The sequence below is a fragment of the Perca flavescens genome, chromosome 23 (assembly GCF_004354835.1).
Source record: "Perca flavescens isolate YP-PL-M2 chromosome 23, PFLA_1.0, whole genome shotgun sequence".
Lineage (NCBI taxonomy): Eukaryota > Metazoa > Chordata > Actinopteri > Perciformes > Percidae > Perca > Perca flavescens.
In genome coordinates, this window is record NC_041353.1 from 11,264,495 (window position 1) to 11,280,359 (window position 15,865).

Genomic DNA, 15,865 nt, shown 5'->3' on the forward strand with positions numbered 1-15,865 from the left:
TAATGTGTTTATATTTTATTCTGTTAAAAAACAGAAGAAAAAAAAGCTACCTCCAAGTCACAGTCATTACAATTCACAATCTGGAAGCATTCATGATTCAGAAATGCCGAGGGCTTCTCTTGTCATTTGTCACGAGTAAAGTGCCTCTTGTCTTTGACATTTTCCCTGCACACGTCTGCTTAGTGAATGACAGTCTCTCAAATATCAACTTAATCCATAGCTTTCAGGTCATGAAAGATTCATTTCTTGCTCTACGTGTTAAGAAAGGAAACGATTATGTGCCTCCGGAGAAAGGTAGTACAAGTACAGTTTTTCGTTTTGCACACATAGACTGAAATGCTTTATTTACACTCACATAGAGGTTAATTTAAAATAATACGCTATATTCTGAGCAGAAAAGGCTACTGACTTTGGAACATTTTAATTCCAAGGGTAATTAGAACAATTTGGTCCCTGAAAATGAAAAAAATGACAATGTGATGTGTTAAAATTAAAATATATAATCATTAAGATTTCAATGCTGGTTGATTTGGTTACACTTGTGGTTACCATGGTAACAGAAAGTGTGTTTTAATATGACAGCAAACCCTCCATGAGCAGCTACAATTGTCAGAATTACATCAGAAGGGAAACGGGTGTATCTGTTGCACAAAGCAGCACTTTTTTTAAGATTATTTTTTTGGGGGGCTTTTCCCTTTATTATGTAGTGACAGTGGATAGACACGAAAGGGGGAGAGAGATGGGGGATGAGACGCAGCAGGTCGGATTTCAATCCACGCCGCTGCAGGACTCAGCTGACATGGGTGAGCTAGAGTCCGCCCCAAAGCAGCACACGTTCTTACTGTGATAAAGCTGAGTTACCTTGCTGAGGAGTTGAAGGTGTGCAGTCTTTCGCCTGCAACTCCTCACTGTTAAACTTTTGAAATGAAAAACATTTGCATATTCTTAAATTCGGGATGTCATTTTAAGAATTTTTGACAACCTTTATTCAACAATTGAAGGAATACATTGAATGTTTAGTGGCAAAAACATATCAGCCACAAATTATTATTCAAAGCAAAGTATTTTTTTTTATGTCAACAGGGGATCATATACATTTTTAAGACAATGTAATTGTTAACTGCAGCTCATAGGGCAGGGTACATTTTAAAAGCTGATGATCCGATGCTTAAAATTACTATATTTATCCAGCTGGCTGAAGGTCAAGAGCTTACATGTGTTTCATCACTGTGAGTGTATTGCAGCAAGATCAACCCAACTGCAGAAATATTTGTTTCAGTCAAAAGAAAGGCAAAAAAAAGGAATTACTCTCACACAAGCAAGGCTCCATTTCTCATGATTTAGCCCAGTTTGTGTACTGCATATCACCCAGTTGTTTGAAATGGCAAAGGTACCCCTCATTTATCTAGCTTAGTGTGTCTTGGCTGCAAAGTCCCTTAATGGTACAAAAAGCAGAACAAGGGTTTGAAGCACTTTGAAATATATCGGCTTGATACAATCATTGTTAGCACAACGTGAGAAAAACCAACCCAGTGAAAAAGGGGTGGCAGTACTGCACTGCAGCTCCTCTCTCTCTCTCTCTCTCTCTCTCTCTGTAAAACTGCATTCATTAATTCAATAAATTCTCCAGCGACTTCCAAGACACTACTTGAAATACTCCAGGGTCCGTAAACGTTTATTTGTTACATTAGGTGAGAAAAACATGCTCCCACTGACTCCCAAGGCTCGTCTTTTAAGAAGTGGAATGTAAACGAGAGAATTATCAGCGTCAAGAAAAGACAGACCGATGTGTTTGGGGAGAGAAAATCTGTGAAGTAGTTGCCAATTTGCTAACCATATGTCATTCAGCAAGGACTGTGGTCTGGGAACAAGGCCAGGTGGGGGGGGGCGGTGCCGTCAACTTTTAGGATGAGATTTGGTTGGGTGTGTTTGTTAGTTATGGCTTGCTGAGAGTCATGGTTTATGTAGATTTCCACGACTGGTACGCTATTCAGGGCCAGGTGGTTTCACTTTGGAACCTTCAATGATAGTATTTTATTAAATAAGACTCCTGAAAGACACCTTTAAATCATATAAAATACTTAACACACACCCACAATCTTTAGCTACCTATCACTGTAGCACTGTCGAAGGACACCCTTTTGTCTTTGTCCATGCCTGCTACTGTGCTCTGAGATTGCATTAGGGTTAATTTAATGCATATTTGATTTTCTAATCAAATTTCACCAGAGCCCTTGCCTTAATCCATCGTCCATAAAAAAAATAAAAACCTGGCAAGCTTCCAAAAATGCGTGTACGTCTCACATAACCGTCTGTGTCAAATGTAGAACTGAGAAGGGCAAGTTTAAAATAGTTTGCCCGGATAAATAAATCCAAGGTCGACAAAGTTGCCAAAAGTACAGCTATCCTGTAGGTCCCCACTCACTGTAATGAACGCACTATGTAATACTCGGTCTCCTTTTTCTCACTATGTCTCATTTGCCCTCTCCCAGTATCCGGCTGCTCTGATGAACCTTGGTGCCATTCTCCACCTGAATGGGAAACTTCCCGAAGCAGAGGCCAACTACCTGCGCGCACTCCAGCTCAAACCTGATGATGTCATTACCCAGTCCAACCTGCGCAAGCTGTGGAACATCATGGAGAGGCAGGGACTCAGGACTAAAGCGTCGGCTCGGGATGCAGAATAGCGACCTTTGAACTGGGAGAGTTGCTGCACTGTTCCCTTCATGACGACGCAGAGGGTGCTCCAGAGAGTGAAGCAGGACAGGAGCTGGAGGCTCAGAGCTCTCGCTACGAGACGGGAGAGACTCCTTCTTTAGAGTTGTGGCCTGCGACACTTGTGGAAGACAGTTTAAGGCTTCGCATGTTTGGAATTCAAGGGTGTAGGAGGTCAACCAGATAACACGTCACAACCAGTGTCGTATGGTGGCTCAAACGACTAATGTCACCTTTATTATTACATTTTATATAGCGATGCTCAGCTGTTAAATGATGCACTGAACTCAAAGGCAAATAACGGCAAAGTCCCAACAAAAACATCTTGAGAACAAAGGTCTCAAAAATCACCAGATTATTATTCAAATGTCATTAAAAACGTGTTTTAAAGCACTTAATTTGAATAACGATGCAGCAAGTAACCCGGATGGGTTAATGATGCCAGCTGGTTTGTGTTATTTTTTGGGGGGATTACTACTGCATTTGTGAAAAACCTGTTGTATAAAAAAAAAGCTGAGCTGAGCAATGTCTAGTCCATATCCACGACGTTCCACTTCCATGGTTGCTCCGTTGCCGATGGGAATTCTGCCAGATTTCACTCATGGAAGCCGGATATCCGTTGCCTTGGGCTTTCTTTGTTTTGGCATTTAAAACTCTGGTGGATTTATGAGGACTATGGTTAACTGCTCCTCAGATCTCTGCAGGGTAAATCCAGACAGCTAGATAGACTATCTGTCCAATCTGAGTTTTCTGTTGCACGACTAAAACAACCTTTGTACGTACACGTTCCACCAAAACAAGTTCCTCCCTGAGGCTATTTTGCAGAGGCGCCGTTGCTTCGTACGGCGCTCAGTGCCGCCCAAGACGATTGTGATTGGTTTAAAGAAATGCCAATAAACCAGAGCACGGTTTTCTCTCAGTCACATCATGAGAAAAGTCCTCAGTCGTGCCAAGCAAGAACTGAGTCTTGTGTTGTGTTTCTTGTGTCAAATGAAGATGTTTCATTTCATGTGATCAAAGGATCAAACTTAATTTATTAACACACGTTATTGTATGTGAAAAATCCAACAATGTGCCGTTGATGTCACAGTAGCCCACCCTCTCTGATTTCTCCACAAAGACAGTCTAAAGAAGGCAACATGACAATTCCATGAAAATGTGTTTTTATATGTGTATTTTCTCTCTCTGCTCAGGGACATCAGGTTGTGGTTCCTGTTACATAATGGCTTTGTGACACAGAGAGAGTTTCTTAAAAATTATGTTTGGTGTTTTTTTGATGACTGTGATGTTTGGTTAAATTATAGAAAATGTGTAGCTGAAAATGTGTTGTGTTTTGTAAAAATAAATGAAATTTTTTTCCATAATAAAAACATGACTTTTGCTGTCAGCATTGTGATGTCCTCTGGAATGCCTGTGCCTCTCAACAATGTAAATTCAGTCTGCCAACCCAAATGGATATTTTGGGTTGATATTTGGCCTTTAATCCTGTCACTTCACACAAGGGTACACCTCCATCTGCGTCTCACAGCAGAGAGTGAAGAGTGACGAAATCAAAGTGTAGTCTCCCATGAAGCCGATATAACTTAAAATATGTGAGTGGGCTGTGTTCAACACAGCAGTTGTTTACTTCCCTAAAGCCTTTAACAATATTACCAACTACTTAGCTTGAAGGTGCTCTAAGCGATGTTGGGTGACGTCTTTTCTTGTTGACGTTTGAAGTATTGGCAAAGAAAACGGAGGCTAGCTCGCCCCTCCTTCCTCCTCATCCCGTCCCCTCTCCCTCCCTTCCGTGCTTCCTGAAACAGTCATGAACGCACTAACCCCCCAACCCCCAACCCACACCCTCAAATCCTTCTTGTCGGTTATTGGCTGGAACACTGTTTATGTTTTGTGGTGCAGGTTGCCGCAGTTCGTTTTTGTTGCCGTTTGTGGAGCCTGGGCTGTCTACTGAGACTGCGTTTTTTTTTACAGTGTGTTCAGGGGACAGGCAGCTGGAGATGAGATGTTTGCTGTATGTGACAAAACATTTTGTAGCCTAAAGCACGCGTGACATCGCTTAGAGCACCTTTAAGACTCAAGTTTGCAATGAGCTAATAGGAATCTCTTAAAACAGGCAACAAACAAGGGGATAATATGCCACAAAACAGCCCATAACGTTCAACATTCCATAACTACAACAATTAAATATGAAAAATTCACAGTCCATGTGCCACAACATCCAAAAGAAAATAAAGAACATTAAGCCTCTCCAAAACGTGACTTACAATTTATACCAATGCTAATATTGCACATAGATGTAGCAGCATAAGATTAGAAATTGGCAGCCAGCAGACACCAAGACATCGCCCACAAGCATCTCTGTAGGCCATGCAAGCAGCCAAGACATCAACTTATGATATTGATGATACAGTAACATCATCACAAGCAGCAAGTTAGTAATTTGTAGCACACAGCTAATATGACCACTGGCATGCGGTCACTATAAAGCTCACAGATTATTTCCTCTTGTAGCTTTTGAAAAGTTACATTATGATACTTCTTGCAGGCAAGCTAGTACAATAGACCTTTTTCACAGCATGAAACACACCGGTGTAGTTGATAACAGTAACGATGGCTGCATTCCACTCATGGGAGCCAGTTCCAGGGAGCCATTGTTTTCGTTATTAATTACACCTATGCCTCTCCTGCCATGAAAGGTCAAAAGGCCTGTTGTGAAAAAGGTCTATTCTAAATTACATAAGCAGCAGCAGCAGCATAAGTAGCAGCAAGTGTTTACGGCACACTTAACAGAAGATTTAGCAAATGAGCAGAGTGGCAGCAGTTAGTTAGAAGAGATAAAGAGCAAGCAGAGCACTGTTAACTGCCTATGTTTTATGGACACTGGCTTTACTTCCTTGTTCAAAACTGCCTTCTTCGTGGCATGTTCAACAAACAGATATCCATTGAGAAGAGTATGTCATGTAAGTGTAGTAGTGATGCAATTGTCTTCCTGAACTAGTTTGCATTTAACTGAGATATTGTTGTGTGTTTGACATGTTTAAATGTTTAATAAAGTAGAAAGGAAGTAATTTCTCTCAAGTGCCGTTAGCTAGTCTTGGTTTCATTGAAGACAGAAAAGAATAGTGCCACACACACACACACACACACACACACACACACACACACACACACACACACACACACACACACACACATCTCTGAGAGGAACCACAGTAATTAGACTTGGTCTTTTCACAAACTCAACATGTTGATATCATCTGATCAAGCCGACATCAAAGAGGTTCTAATCACATGCCAGGCTTTGAGCACACCAAGCTGTAAATATTTAAGAAGATATCAAACTTGATTCATTGAGTTGCAAGAACTCACAGCCCCAGTTTCACACATTTCAAACTAGAAGTTAGCACAAATGAAAAAAGGAAAAATGTAGTTATGTAATAATAAAAACACTGAATCAAGAATGTTATGCATAGAAACTACCTTATTTTGAAACACCATCTGCTAGAATCATCACTGAATCTGCCCATCTCACCCACAGGACCAATTATATGATCAGAGATCAGAGATGATGGCCTGGTTCTGGAAAACAGCTCCAACTACAAAAACTACCAATACCATACCCGTAAACAGCCACATAAACATGTGGCTCCATACAATATTGAGCCAAAATAAATTAATATTTAAGTAAAAAAATAAAAATAGAGACAAGTGACTGTGATTTCTTTGCCCCTTGTTACAAATTAATCAATTGGTGTGTGAATATGTTAGAGCATAGAATGATGAAATAATAAAAATAATGAGTGTGTCTATGTGCTAGTGTGTGCATGTCCCTGGGGATTGTGGAATGGCAATGTTATGAGTTTTCTTATCACTGTCAAACATTCCGTCTAATGTAATAATAAAATATTGTATTATATATTATGGAGTCAAATGGATTCCACTGGATAGTAATGTGATTAATATGTCTTATCCAATTAACTACACAGACAGGAGTATATGAACATCAGTACATAAGAAATCAAGTTCTAGGAATATGAAACCATGCTACAGCAAATCAAATTCAGGGTATGTCTCAAAAATGGATGCAATGGATGTAACATTTCGTATCTGTATTTCTCAGGTCACACTAGCTTCAACCCTAATGAGGAAACACTTTGATAACCTCTTTTTCTGTCTGCCTGTGGGGTTGAACACCACCAGGAGTGGTGCCAAGGATCCTCAGTTCCAGTCTCCTTTAGCACACAAGAGAAACAATACAAGCAAGTCATCCTGTCTAATTGCAGCTGAGGTACAATTTCCCTCAGTGAAGACAGTCTGTACTTACTGTACTTTACACCTAACTTCCAATTAAATATAAACTGCCTTTTGTCATTCAGAAGATAAAAGTAATTCACACATGATGGCGATATGTGTTTCATATCCGGCAGACATGACTTCTGACAGCGGAGCAACACCTGGGCCTACTAGTTAAAGTAAACCCCTAAAACTACACAATAGGGAAGGAAGTTAGGCAGGCCCATGACACATGAAAGGTTTCCTCCCACTGCTCCACACAACGTCTGCATGGCAAGCATATGGGAGTAGTGGAAGCATTTGGATGGTGCCTTATGTCTTGGTGTTTCCATGAACTGAAGTTCAGGGGCATTACATGTGGTTTAATTAAACAGTTGGGCATACATCGCGTCACTAAAAGCTATTTATTGCAAAGACACTTGACCCAGATGCACATGGAGGAGGATGAAGTATAAAAAAGTAGCATGAAATTAAAATACTCCTTACAATTGTACTGAAGTAGAGTACTTAGTGAATATACTCAATTACTTCCCACCACTGAATATAACCACTGGCTGTGAGCCTTGGGTAACTAATAATGATGATGTTGGAACAGGGACTGCTGACTCACTCTGAAGGTAGTTTAGTGCAAAAATAATGGCAAACGTGCCATTAGAAACCCGGAAACATAATGTGGACCAGCCAGTACTGATCTCTGCCAAGACTTCGACCTCTATGTCTAATGATGCATGTGTCAACAGCGACCTCTGCTGACAGTTTCCCTTTAGTACAGTTGGCTTCATTTCAAGATGTGGAGAATGAGGGCGAGGTGAATAAACGCCCTTAGAAAACACAAGCCTGTGGTAACACAATAATATGGAAGCCCTGAAAGGCAAGGTAAAAAAAATTACCTACGTACAAGATACTATCTCCTAAACTTTTTGGCTAACAATGTTCAAAAAAAAAATTTTCACCTTACCTTTAAGGGCTTTCGTACAATAAAGTTCTAGTCAGATACGAAAAAATACTGATACATTTAATTCTCTATCTATTATTATTATTATTATTATTATTATTATTAATTTCACTTATGTTTGCAGGCAGGAATGGAAATGGAAAGAATGTAAAGTACACCACAGACAGTGATGCAGGTGAATTATTTGCATAAGTTGTGAATGGACAGATTTGGGTGTATTGAAATTTGACACCTGCAGAGAGCAGTGCAACAAGTTTTCTGGCTTGTGTGAGTTAAGTTTTGATTTCCACGCTCCTGTTGAAGGTGCTTGGTAATAGATAAAGGTACTGAATGTCCTGCTAACAAAGTCTACACTACACCTGCTCATTTGAATACTCTGACTGTAATCTGAGTGTGTGGTGTAAGTGGGGCTAGAATCGTTAGCAGCTGCCCTGCATCATCATGAAACCACAGTTATTAGGCTTTTTATTCAATTCAATTCAATTCAATTTATCCCAGTAATATTACAGATAATAAAAAAAAATTGGAAGATGAATAAAGACATATAGATTTTGTTTGGTTGTGACAGCTAATTTATTTATGAAGCTCCTCTGTTTCAGGATCAAAGACAAATCTGCGAAATGTGGTCATGAATGTTATCTTATTGTAAACAAATGTGACAAAAGTCAACCTGTATTAATGCATTTTAAAAACTACACTTCGTCGGACCATATAATTTCCATGATAGCTGAATAGATATGTCATTCACATTAATGCAGATTCTAGCTCCTTTTAAAAATGTTGTTAAAAAAGTGTTGTAAAAATATCTTTGAAGCCATCAAAAGTTACAGTATGCTGGAAAGTTTTTCACCCAGACAGTGTAAGGTAGACATGTTGATAAAGAGATGATAGAGATGTTGATATTGCACATCCTCTAGATCCTCTCTTGACTTCATCTGTACTGAATCAAATACTCTGGATATATTTGATTTGGATCAAAAACAACAAAGATTTTAGGATGTTGGATATTATCCACACAGCTGTGATGAGAATTTTCAGAACTTCCATGATCAGGTTTTTGGAAATAAGATTGTCCAAAAGTTGATTTTCCGATAATCACCCGAGCCAAAAATATTATCTTAGTATTTTCCCCCTGTAGACCTTGCGTTTCCCTGCCATACAGCGGCAATGGATCCCTGCTGGCCGTGCTGTATTTGTCTGCAAATGATGCATGTCTTGCAAAATATATTCCTTAATAAAAACAAAGAAACTCAGATCAGTCAGACCTACATTTACGCTTATTTTGTTTTTGTTTATATACTTTTAAGTCATTTAACTTACCTCTGCCATACGAGCTGCCATGTTTTCCAGATAATCCTAAATCAAAGTTATACTTGCAAATGCTGTCAACATTTTTGATTTTGGTCCCATGAAAGAGTCTTCTCTCCTGAATTTCTTTGACACCTTGGATTCTGATTAACTGTTTCTTTTTCCTTTGATACAATAAAAGAGAAGGAGCACTTTGATTACAAAGAAAGGGAAATGATGAATGGGATGAAGGGTAGGGAGGGATACGTACTTACCGACAATATATGTCCCATAGGTCGAAATTCTGTATCCTGCTGATTGATACAATGGATTTGTTCAAGAGCCCTTCGGTCTTCATATAACCTGCCACAGTCTGATACTCAGGGCAGAGTTCACTCAGAGCAATTAACTGTAAAATAACATATAATTATGTAAATAAATAATAATTAAAAATACACATGTAATAAGCATTTTAATGTTGTAACGCTAACTCTACTGTGGTTCTAACTTGGTTTTTGTCTGTTTGCCTGTTGTAGCTCCATATACTGTAATTACTTGGTCACAACTTGCTTTACTAAATAGTATTAATACATTGATTGTCAGTTATTGTCACCTGGTATGGACAAGTGGGGTCAACCTTTTCCCAAAAGACAGGAGGAGCACTGAAGCAAGAGCAACTGTGGGAGGAAACAGAAACTAGTTTCCACTGTGCTGAGTTTCACTTTCATTTGGCGAGAAACCATACTCACTTATGTCTCACTGTCGAGTGTAAATCATTTGTTACATTTGTGCATTTTAAAAATCATTTTACCTTCTCTCAATGTTGTAGCCCCGCTGGATTCTTCTTTGCCTTCCTGTTGCATTGTCAGTCTGTAACATTGCTGTACAAGAACACAGAAGTCATGTCAACTAAGTTCTTTATAGATAAATGAGCAATCACTTGATGTGAACAAGGAAATGTAGTCAGATACCTGAAAAATCAATCTTGCTGTGGCAGTTGAGTGAATGTGTATTTAACACCGCTTTTGATTTTCTTATGTAATCATTTTCAATATCCTCACTTCTCAGGGGGTTATCGGGTCATCCTGCAGGATGGACAGGAGGTAACAAAAGGTTAGCTATACCTCAGGCATTCTACTCTGTAGACATGGTTGTGATGTGATAAGATATTTAAATTCAGATAATAAAGAAAAGTTCAAAATGTACCTCAAATCTGTGCCACCTTCCACAGTCTGCCAGGTAATACCAACACCAGGTGGTGTCTGATGTGTCCATGTATTCCACTTCTTCATTGCCGCACATTGTCATGTAAAGAAATTAAATAGATATCACAACAAAAGCTAAATAAAGATGTTTTTACAACTGGTCTTCCTCTCTCTGGTGTGCTCAGGGAGCTAATAACGCTGACATCGGTGTTTCTCTTTAGATGTCATTCATAGCCACACCTCTGAGGTAGGCTGGCTTTTCTCATGTTGCAGTGGAAGAGCATGTGCCATTGTTACCAGCACAAGATCATTTATCATCAGTCTTTTTCTCTGAAATATGTTCAAAAAGAAATAGTTTAATATACTTATATTGGAATTGTTTTAGTTTATTAGTTGTGACATATGCAAACTACAGACACACACATATATGGCTTCATACACCCCTACACTAACACACAGCTGTGGTGTTATGTGACTGTTACGCCACCTTGTGGCACACACACACACACACACACACACGCACACGCACACGCACACGCACACGCGCACACACACGCACACGCGCACACACACACACACACACACACACACGGCAAAGCAATATTACATTTTGTGGTTAACTTTCATTACAGTACTATACATGTGCTGGCTACATTCAATTTTTTAGATAAATTTACACCAGGTGAAAAGCTAACCTGCTTATTAGCAGGTGATGACATCACACACAGATGGTTTTAAGTCAAATGTGATGCTAGAACTGATCTTGTTTTGGTTTTGAATGAAACGCATACAAAATCCAGCCTTGGCCATTGTCAATTCTCTTGAAGATTGAGGTCAATGGTCAGAAAAGATACACAGAAACATATTGCTCAAGGACCACAACTGAACACGACATCACAACTTTATGTCATTGTGACAAAATTACAAAACCTTTCATAGAAAGGGGAAAAAGTCCACTGATGCTAGTTTAAAAAAAAAAAAAAAAAAAAGAAGAGGTAGAAGCGTGTTTTTTTTAAAAAAAAAAAAATAATCCATGCCTACATAAAACGTTGTACTAGGTACACACAGATGCTGATGTCCGTAAATGACAGGTCACGTTGCTGAAAGAGTGAGCAGGAATAAACATGGTGTGGTTTTTGGTTTCGTCATTTGGAATTATGTCTACATGACTTGTAAATAAGCCCATGCGTGGCACTGTGGATGTGGAGGGGCTGTAGCCGATGGCAGGACATCACTTATAACCTACAAAGTGCCACTCTTATTTTAAAACAACTGTGCACAGATATTGAACAAGCAAGCGCAGATTTTTGCATTTAATACAAAATTTGCCACAAAGACTGATCTTTCCTCAGTATTTTCATCATTTTTTACGTCAAAGAAACATTCCGACCACAAGGTTCCCGTCTTAGAATATACTGTACAGTACAAACTGTACACAAAGTCTTTATTGTCTTCTTGATTTTTTTTCCCCAAAGGCACTTTAGATGACCCATGCTCCAGTTAGGCACTAGATCCGACTGGAACGAAAAGGCAAACGTCCATTAAGCCTCTTCTTTTTTCAATTTTCATCCCATCATTTGATTATGTTTCTGAAATATTTCCATGAAAAGTCTTCTTGTTAGGCTTCAGTAGAACTCAATCAGATACTCTGGGTAAATCTGATTGCTGTCAAAAATGACATAAATCTTTGGATTGGCCATATCGTCCACACAACTATCATAAAAGTTGGTGAAGCTGGCATCCTTGGAGGGCGGTCTGCAGTACATAGGATGACCGACCGTGTATTCTCCAACAAGCACTCTGGCCAGGAACATGGTCTTGTAGGACGGCTCACTAGCAAATATTGGTGGGGCGAGTCCGTGTCTCTGCAGGGTGGTGTGGTGCTTCCCTGTGGTGTGACAGAATTTACTGGAGTATTTGGCATCCCGGGCAAAGTAGCTCCCTGTGGGAAGAAAAATTTAATAAAATGTTAAACTCAGGCCCAAAAAGTGTGGTGAATTGTTTCATGATGTTACATCACAACACAGAAGGATCTACCTTTGCCATAGACATCGCCATGGCTTCCTGTCAGCCGCCAGTCAAAGTTAAATGTACATATAGCTTGTATGTTGCTGTGTCCCGTGCCATGAAACAGCATTCGCTCCTCAATATCCAATGTGCGCTTGACTTTTCGCAACTGTGTTTTCTTCCTTAGGGGAGAACCAATGAATGACAACACAGAGTACTGATCATAAATCTGTTACTGGTTTAAGATGTTGCTTCGAAATTACTTAAATGCTTCAGTAAAAGTGAGAATGCTCTCAACTGGGTTTCATTCTGTTGATTTACTTTAACAGAAAGGCAAGCTTTGTCTGTCAAATCCCAATCACGGCAGAATTCTCTGCTAACACAAACAAGCACTTTCCACTCACAACAATACAACAATTGTCTACCTGCAGAAGAATTCCCATAAGTCCAGGTTCTGAATCCTCTGGATAGATTTGATTGGATGATCCATAGTCCTTTCATACAGTCTGGCGACTTCTTTAAATTCATAGGTGTCTCTTCCCAGCTGGATGAGCTGCAAAAACACAATCAGGCATGGGTTAAACAGTGAAAGTAATAGTGAGCTACACTGTCAACGTTTGGCTGGAAAGTAAAAAAGAAATAATGGCCCAAAGAACAGTAAAACAACTGCAGAGTGAGAATATGTTTGGTTTTTATGTTATTGTAAATACAAAGTATAATGTAAAAACATTCATATGTTATTTCAATAATAACCCTCTGGGGAAAAATGCTAACCCTACTCACTACCACAATATGTGTGTGTGTGTGTGTGTGTGTGTGTGTGTGTGTGTGTGTGTGTGTGTGTACACACACCACATTTTTAGTGGAGGTGTGTGTCACAGTAATGTGTGTTATTTTACTCACCTGATAGGGCTCATCTGTATTGATTCTCTCCCAATGACACGGAACAGGCAAGGCGAGATTATCACAAATAAACCTGACAGAACAAGAGAAAGAGAGACAAGAGGGGTAAACAACTAAAGTGTTAAAGCAGTATAAGACAGGAAATTAAGAATGCAATAAAGAAAGAAAGCCTATTCTAATGCCTGATGTACTTGCTCCTTTTGTTTTTGGAGAGATCAAACTTCAGGGTCAGCTGCAGGGCATCTCCATATCATGGAGCTGGTAAGAATTTAGACTTTAAATCAAGGATTTCTGAGGCTGACACATGCTTGAACACTGACCTTTCATTTAAAGCATGGTTTCTTTACTCGCAGCCACACCCTGCCTGCTTCAATATAAATGTCTTTGTTTGATAAAGGGATGAATTAATTTTCAACAAATTTTACCTGAAGCCAGTTGCAGAGTGGAGGGAGCGTTTGATTGGCCGCTGCTTCCCTGTCGTTACATTTATCTGTCGCATCACTGGTGAGGAATTCAACAAAGATTAGAGCCACTCTCATGCACAATTTCTGAAACAGGAATAATTCTGACTCAAAATCTTTCCAAGAATTCTTGACTGCTTTATCTTTCATAATTTTGAGGGCTGAATATTTTCTGTCTGATGAAGTACCTTTTGTATAACTTCAACTAACTCATCATCATCATCATCATACCTGAGAAGTCCAGTCTGTAGGTGTACTTGGCTGTGTAGAATTCCATGACACCTCGTTGGTTTCTGTTGTAGCACTGCTCAATCTGAGAACTAGTCACAGAGCAGGCTGCGCTTGGATCAATCTGACAGGGAAATTGAGAAATATAATTAGACTAATGAAACAAAAAGTTAAGTGGCAGCTATTTAGATAATCAATTAATCATTCAAGTAATTTTTCAAGCAAAAGGGCAGACATTTGTTAGTTCCAAGAACTTTGTTGTGAGCATTTGCTGCTGATAGGAACTTGAGTATTGTCTCTTGGGCTGTTGGTCAGACAAAACAATTAATTTGAATATGTCACATTAGACTTAAGTAAAGCATTTTTCCCCACGGACTAACATTTTAAAGCCAAACAACTAAAAAATGAATCTGCAGATTAATCAATAATGTAAATTATAGTTCATTGCACTCCTAGTCTAATGTTTAGTAATATCCCAGAGCACATGGTGACATCATGAAATGTTTTTTTGTTCTACCAACAGTCCAAAAGCAAAAAATATTACATTTGCAACAAAATAAGGACAAGTAAAGCAGTGAATTCTCACATTTGAACAATCAAATGGTTGGCATTTTGACTTGAAAAATAACTAACAATTAATTATATTTAGAGGTTAATGGGTGATTGGTAATTAACAATGCAATGGGACTGACAGTAGCCTCTAACTGCCATTTTTGGTGCCACCCCAAGACTACAAGTGGGCATTTTATTGATTATTTGATCTCAACCAACAATGAAGAGCTAGTCTGTGACATTGCACCGAGTAGTCTTTGACTGACATTAAAGCCTGCAGACTTTTGGCTCTCAGTTGCACACAATTACAGACCCAGGTATGACAAAGGTAAGGGTAATAGGCGGGGAAAACAGTGTAAGGACTGTAAGAATGTGTGTATTGTAATGTGTAAAGTTGTCATGTCCTGTGAACTACCTCAAACATATGCCACACTCCACACTCAGCCAAGTAGAACCAGCACCAGTTGGGCTCTGAGGTGTCCATCTCCTCCATCTCAGTGGACTCCTCCTCCGACGCCCTGATGGCTAACATAGCTAAATCTAGAATTAATAAGTGAAAAGACGCGAACACACTTAGGCAATTAGCAACTAAAATAGAAGGTATGGTGATGTTTTATTCGTGTGACTAACCTAACGTCAAGGAGATGTTTTTAAGCCATAGTTGTGATGGCATTTCATTCTGTAAACAAATTCAAATAATACAGGAAATTGCCATATCGAGCTAGCTATCATTAGCGACTGCCGCACCCGACTCGTCTCTCAACGAGTGTCTTACCGGTTTCCAGACTGTCTCTAACTGGGTCCCTGTCCTTATCGCGATATAAATCCTTCATGCATTATGAATTACAAAAACTCACAGAGTCCGAATGAGAATGGATGACTGACGCTACAAAACACTTTCGTCTTCCTATGCGTTGTTTACTTTTATTTCCTGGTTCGTCACGCACAAAACGTCAATGCGTCATTGTGATGTAACTCCTCCCTCCTATCATGCAGAGTACGCAGGATCTCTATTAGAAAAATCAAATGGGGGGTTTAACCATATACTGTCTATCTATGGGTTTAACATGTTGCTGCTTCCACTTAAAACATGTTTTTTCGGTTATGAACTAAAACCAAACAGCAGTGGTGGAATAGTTTAAACGTATGTCGTCAATCAACTTTACTTTTTCCCCTTCATTGCATGCCATATCGTAGGGATCAAGCGTATGCATTCACTTTAGAAAAAAAAGTTGTCCAGTTTTCCTGAATTAATATAA

The 15,865-nt window shown here is 39.3% G+C and overlaps 3 protein-coding genes across 5 annotated transcripts in view; 1 reads left to right on the top strand and 2 right to left on the bottom strand.

The window, feature by feature from the left end:
• Nucleotides 1–3,383, top strand: part of tmtc2a (transmembrane O-mannosyltransferase targeting cadherins 2a) — a 55,299-nt gene extending 51,916 nt beyond the window's left edge. The window contains exon 12 of the mRNA XM_028570781.1: nucleotides 2,493–3,383. Coding sequence (XP_028426582.1) covers nucleotides 2,493–2,687 — 195 coding nt within the window. The 3' untranslated portion in view covers nucleotides 2,688–3,383. The remainder of the gene's footprint in view (nucleotides 1–2,492) is intronic.
• Nucleotides 3,384–8,518: 5,135 nt separating this feature from the next.
• On the bottom strand, nucleotides 8,519–10,771 carry parp11 (poly(ADP-ribose) polymerase family member 11). Its single transcript, XM_028571293.1, has 7 exons — nucleotides 10,457–10,771; nucleotides 10,222–10,327; nucleotides 10,062–10,131; nucleotides 9,864–9,927; nucleotides 9,526–9,659; nucleotides 9,284–9,435; nucleotides 8,519–9,193 (listed from the first exon to the last, which is right to left on the bottom strand). Exons 1-7 carry the CDS (start codon nucleotides 10,556–10,558, stop codon nucleotides 8,895–8,897), a joined length of 927 nt encoding a protein of 308 aa, XP_028427094.1. The 5' UTR covers nucleotides 10,559–10,771; the 3' UTR covers nucleotides 8,519–8,894.
• A 54-nt stretch (nucleotides 10,772–10,825) lies between these two features.
• LOC114550185 (protein mono-ADP-ribosyltransferase PARP11) lies at nucleotides 10,826–15,569 on the bottom strand. Of its 3 annotated transcripts, none has more exons than XM_028570792.1 (8): nucleotides 15,464–15,569; nucleotides 15,022–15,146; nucleotides 14,058–14,178; nucleotides 13,791–13,866; nucleotides 13,366–13,438; nucleotides 12,888–13,015; nucleotides 12,493–12,644; nucleotides 10,826–12,397 (listed from the first exon to the last, which is right to left on the bottom strand). In XM_028570792.1, the coding sequence occupies exons 2-8, from the start codon at nucleotides 15,136–15,138 to the stop codon at nucleotides 12,081–12,083; spliced, it is 984 nt and encodes a 327-aa protein (XP_028426593.1). In that variant the 5' UTR covers nucleotides 15,139–15,146; nucleotides 15,464–15,569; the 3' UTR covers nucleotides 10,826–12,080. The 3 variants fall into 3 exon arrangements, with proteins under 3 accessions (XP_028426593.1, XP_028426591.1, XP_028426592.1); XM_028570790.1 differs by having other exon boundaries at nucleotides 15,382–15,569; XM_028570791.1 differs by having other exon boundaries at nucleotides 15,237–15,569.
• Between the last annotated feature and the right edge of the window lie 296 nt (nucleotides 15,570–15,865).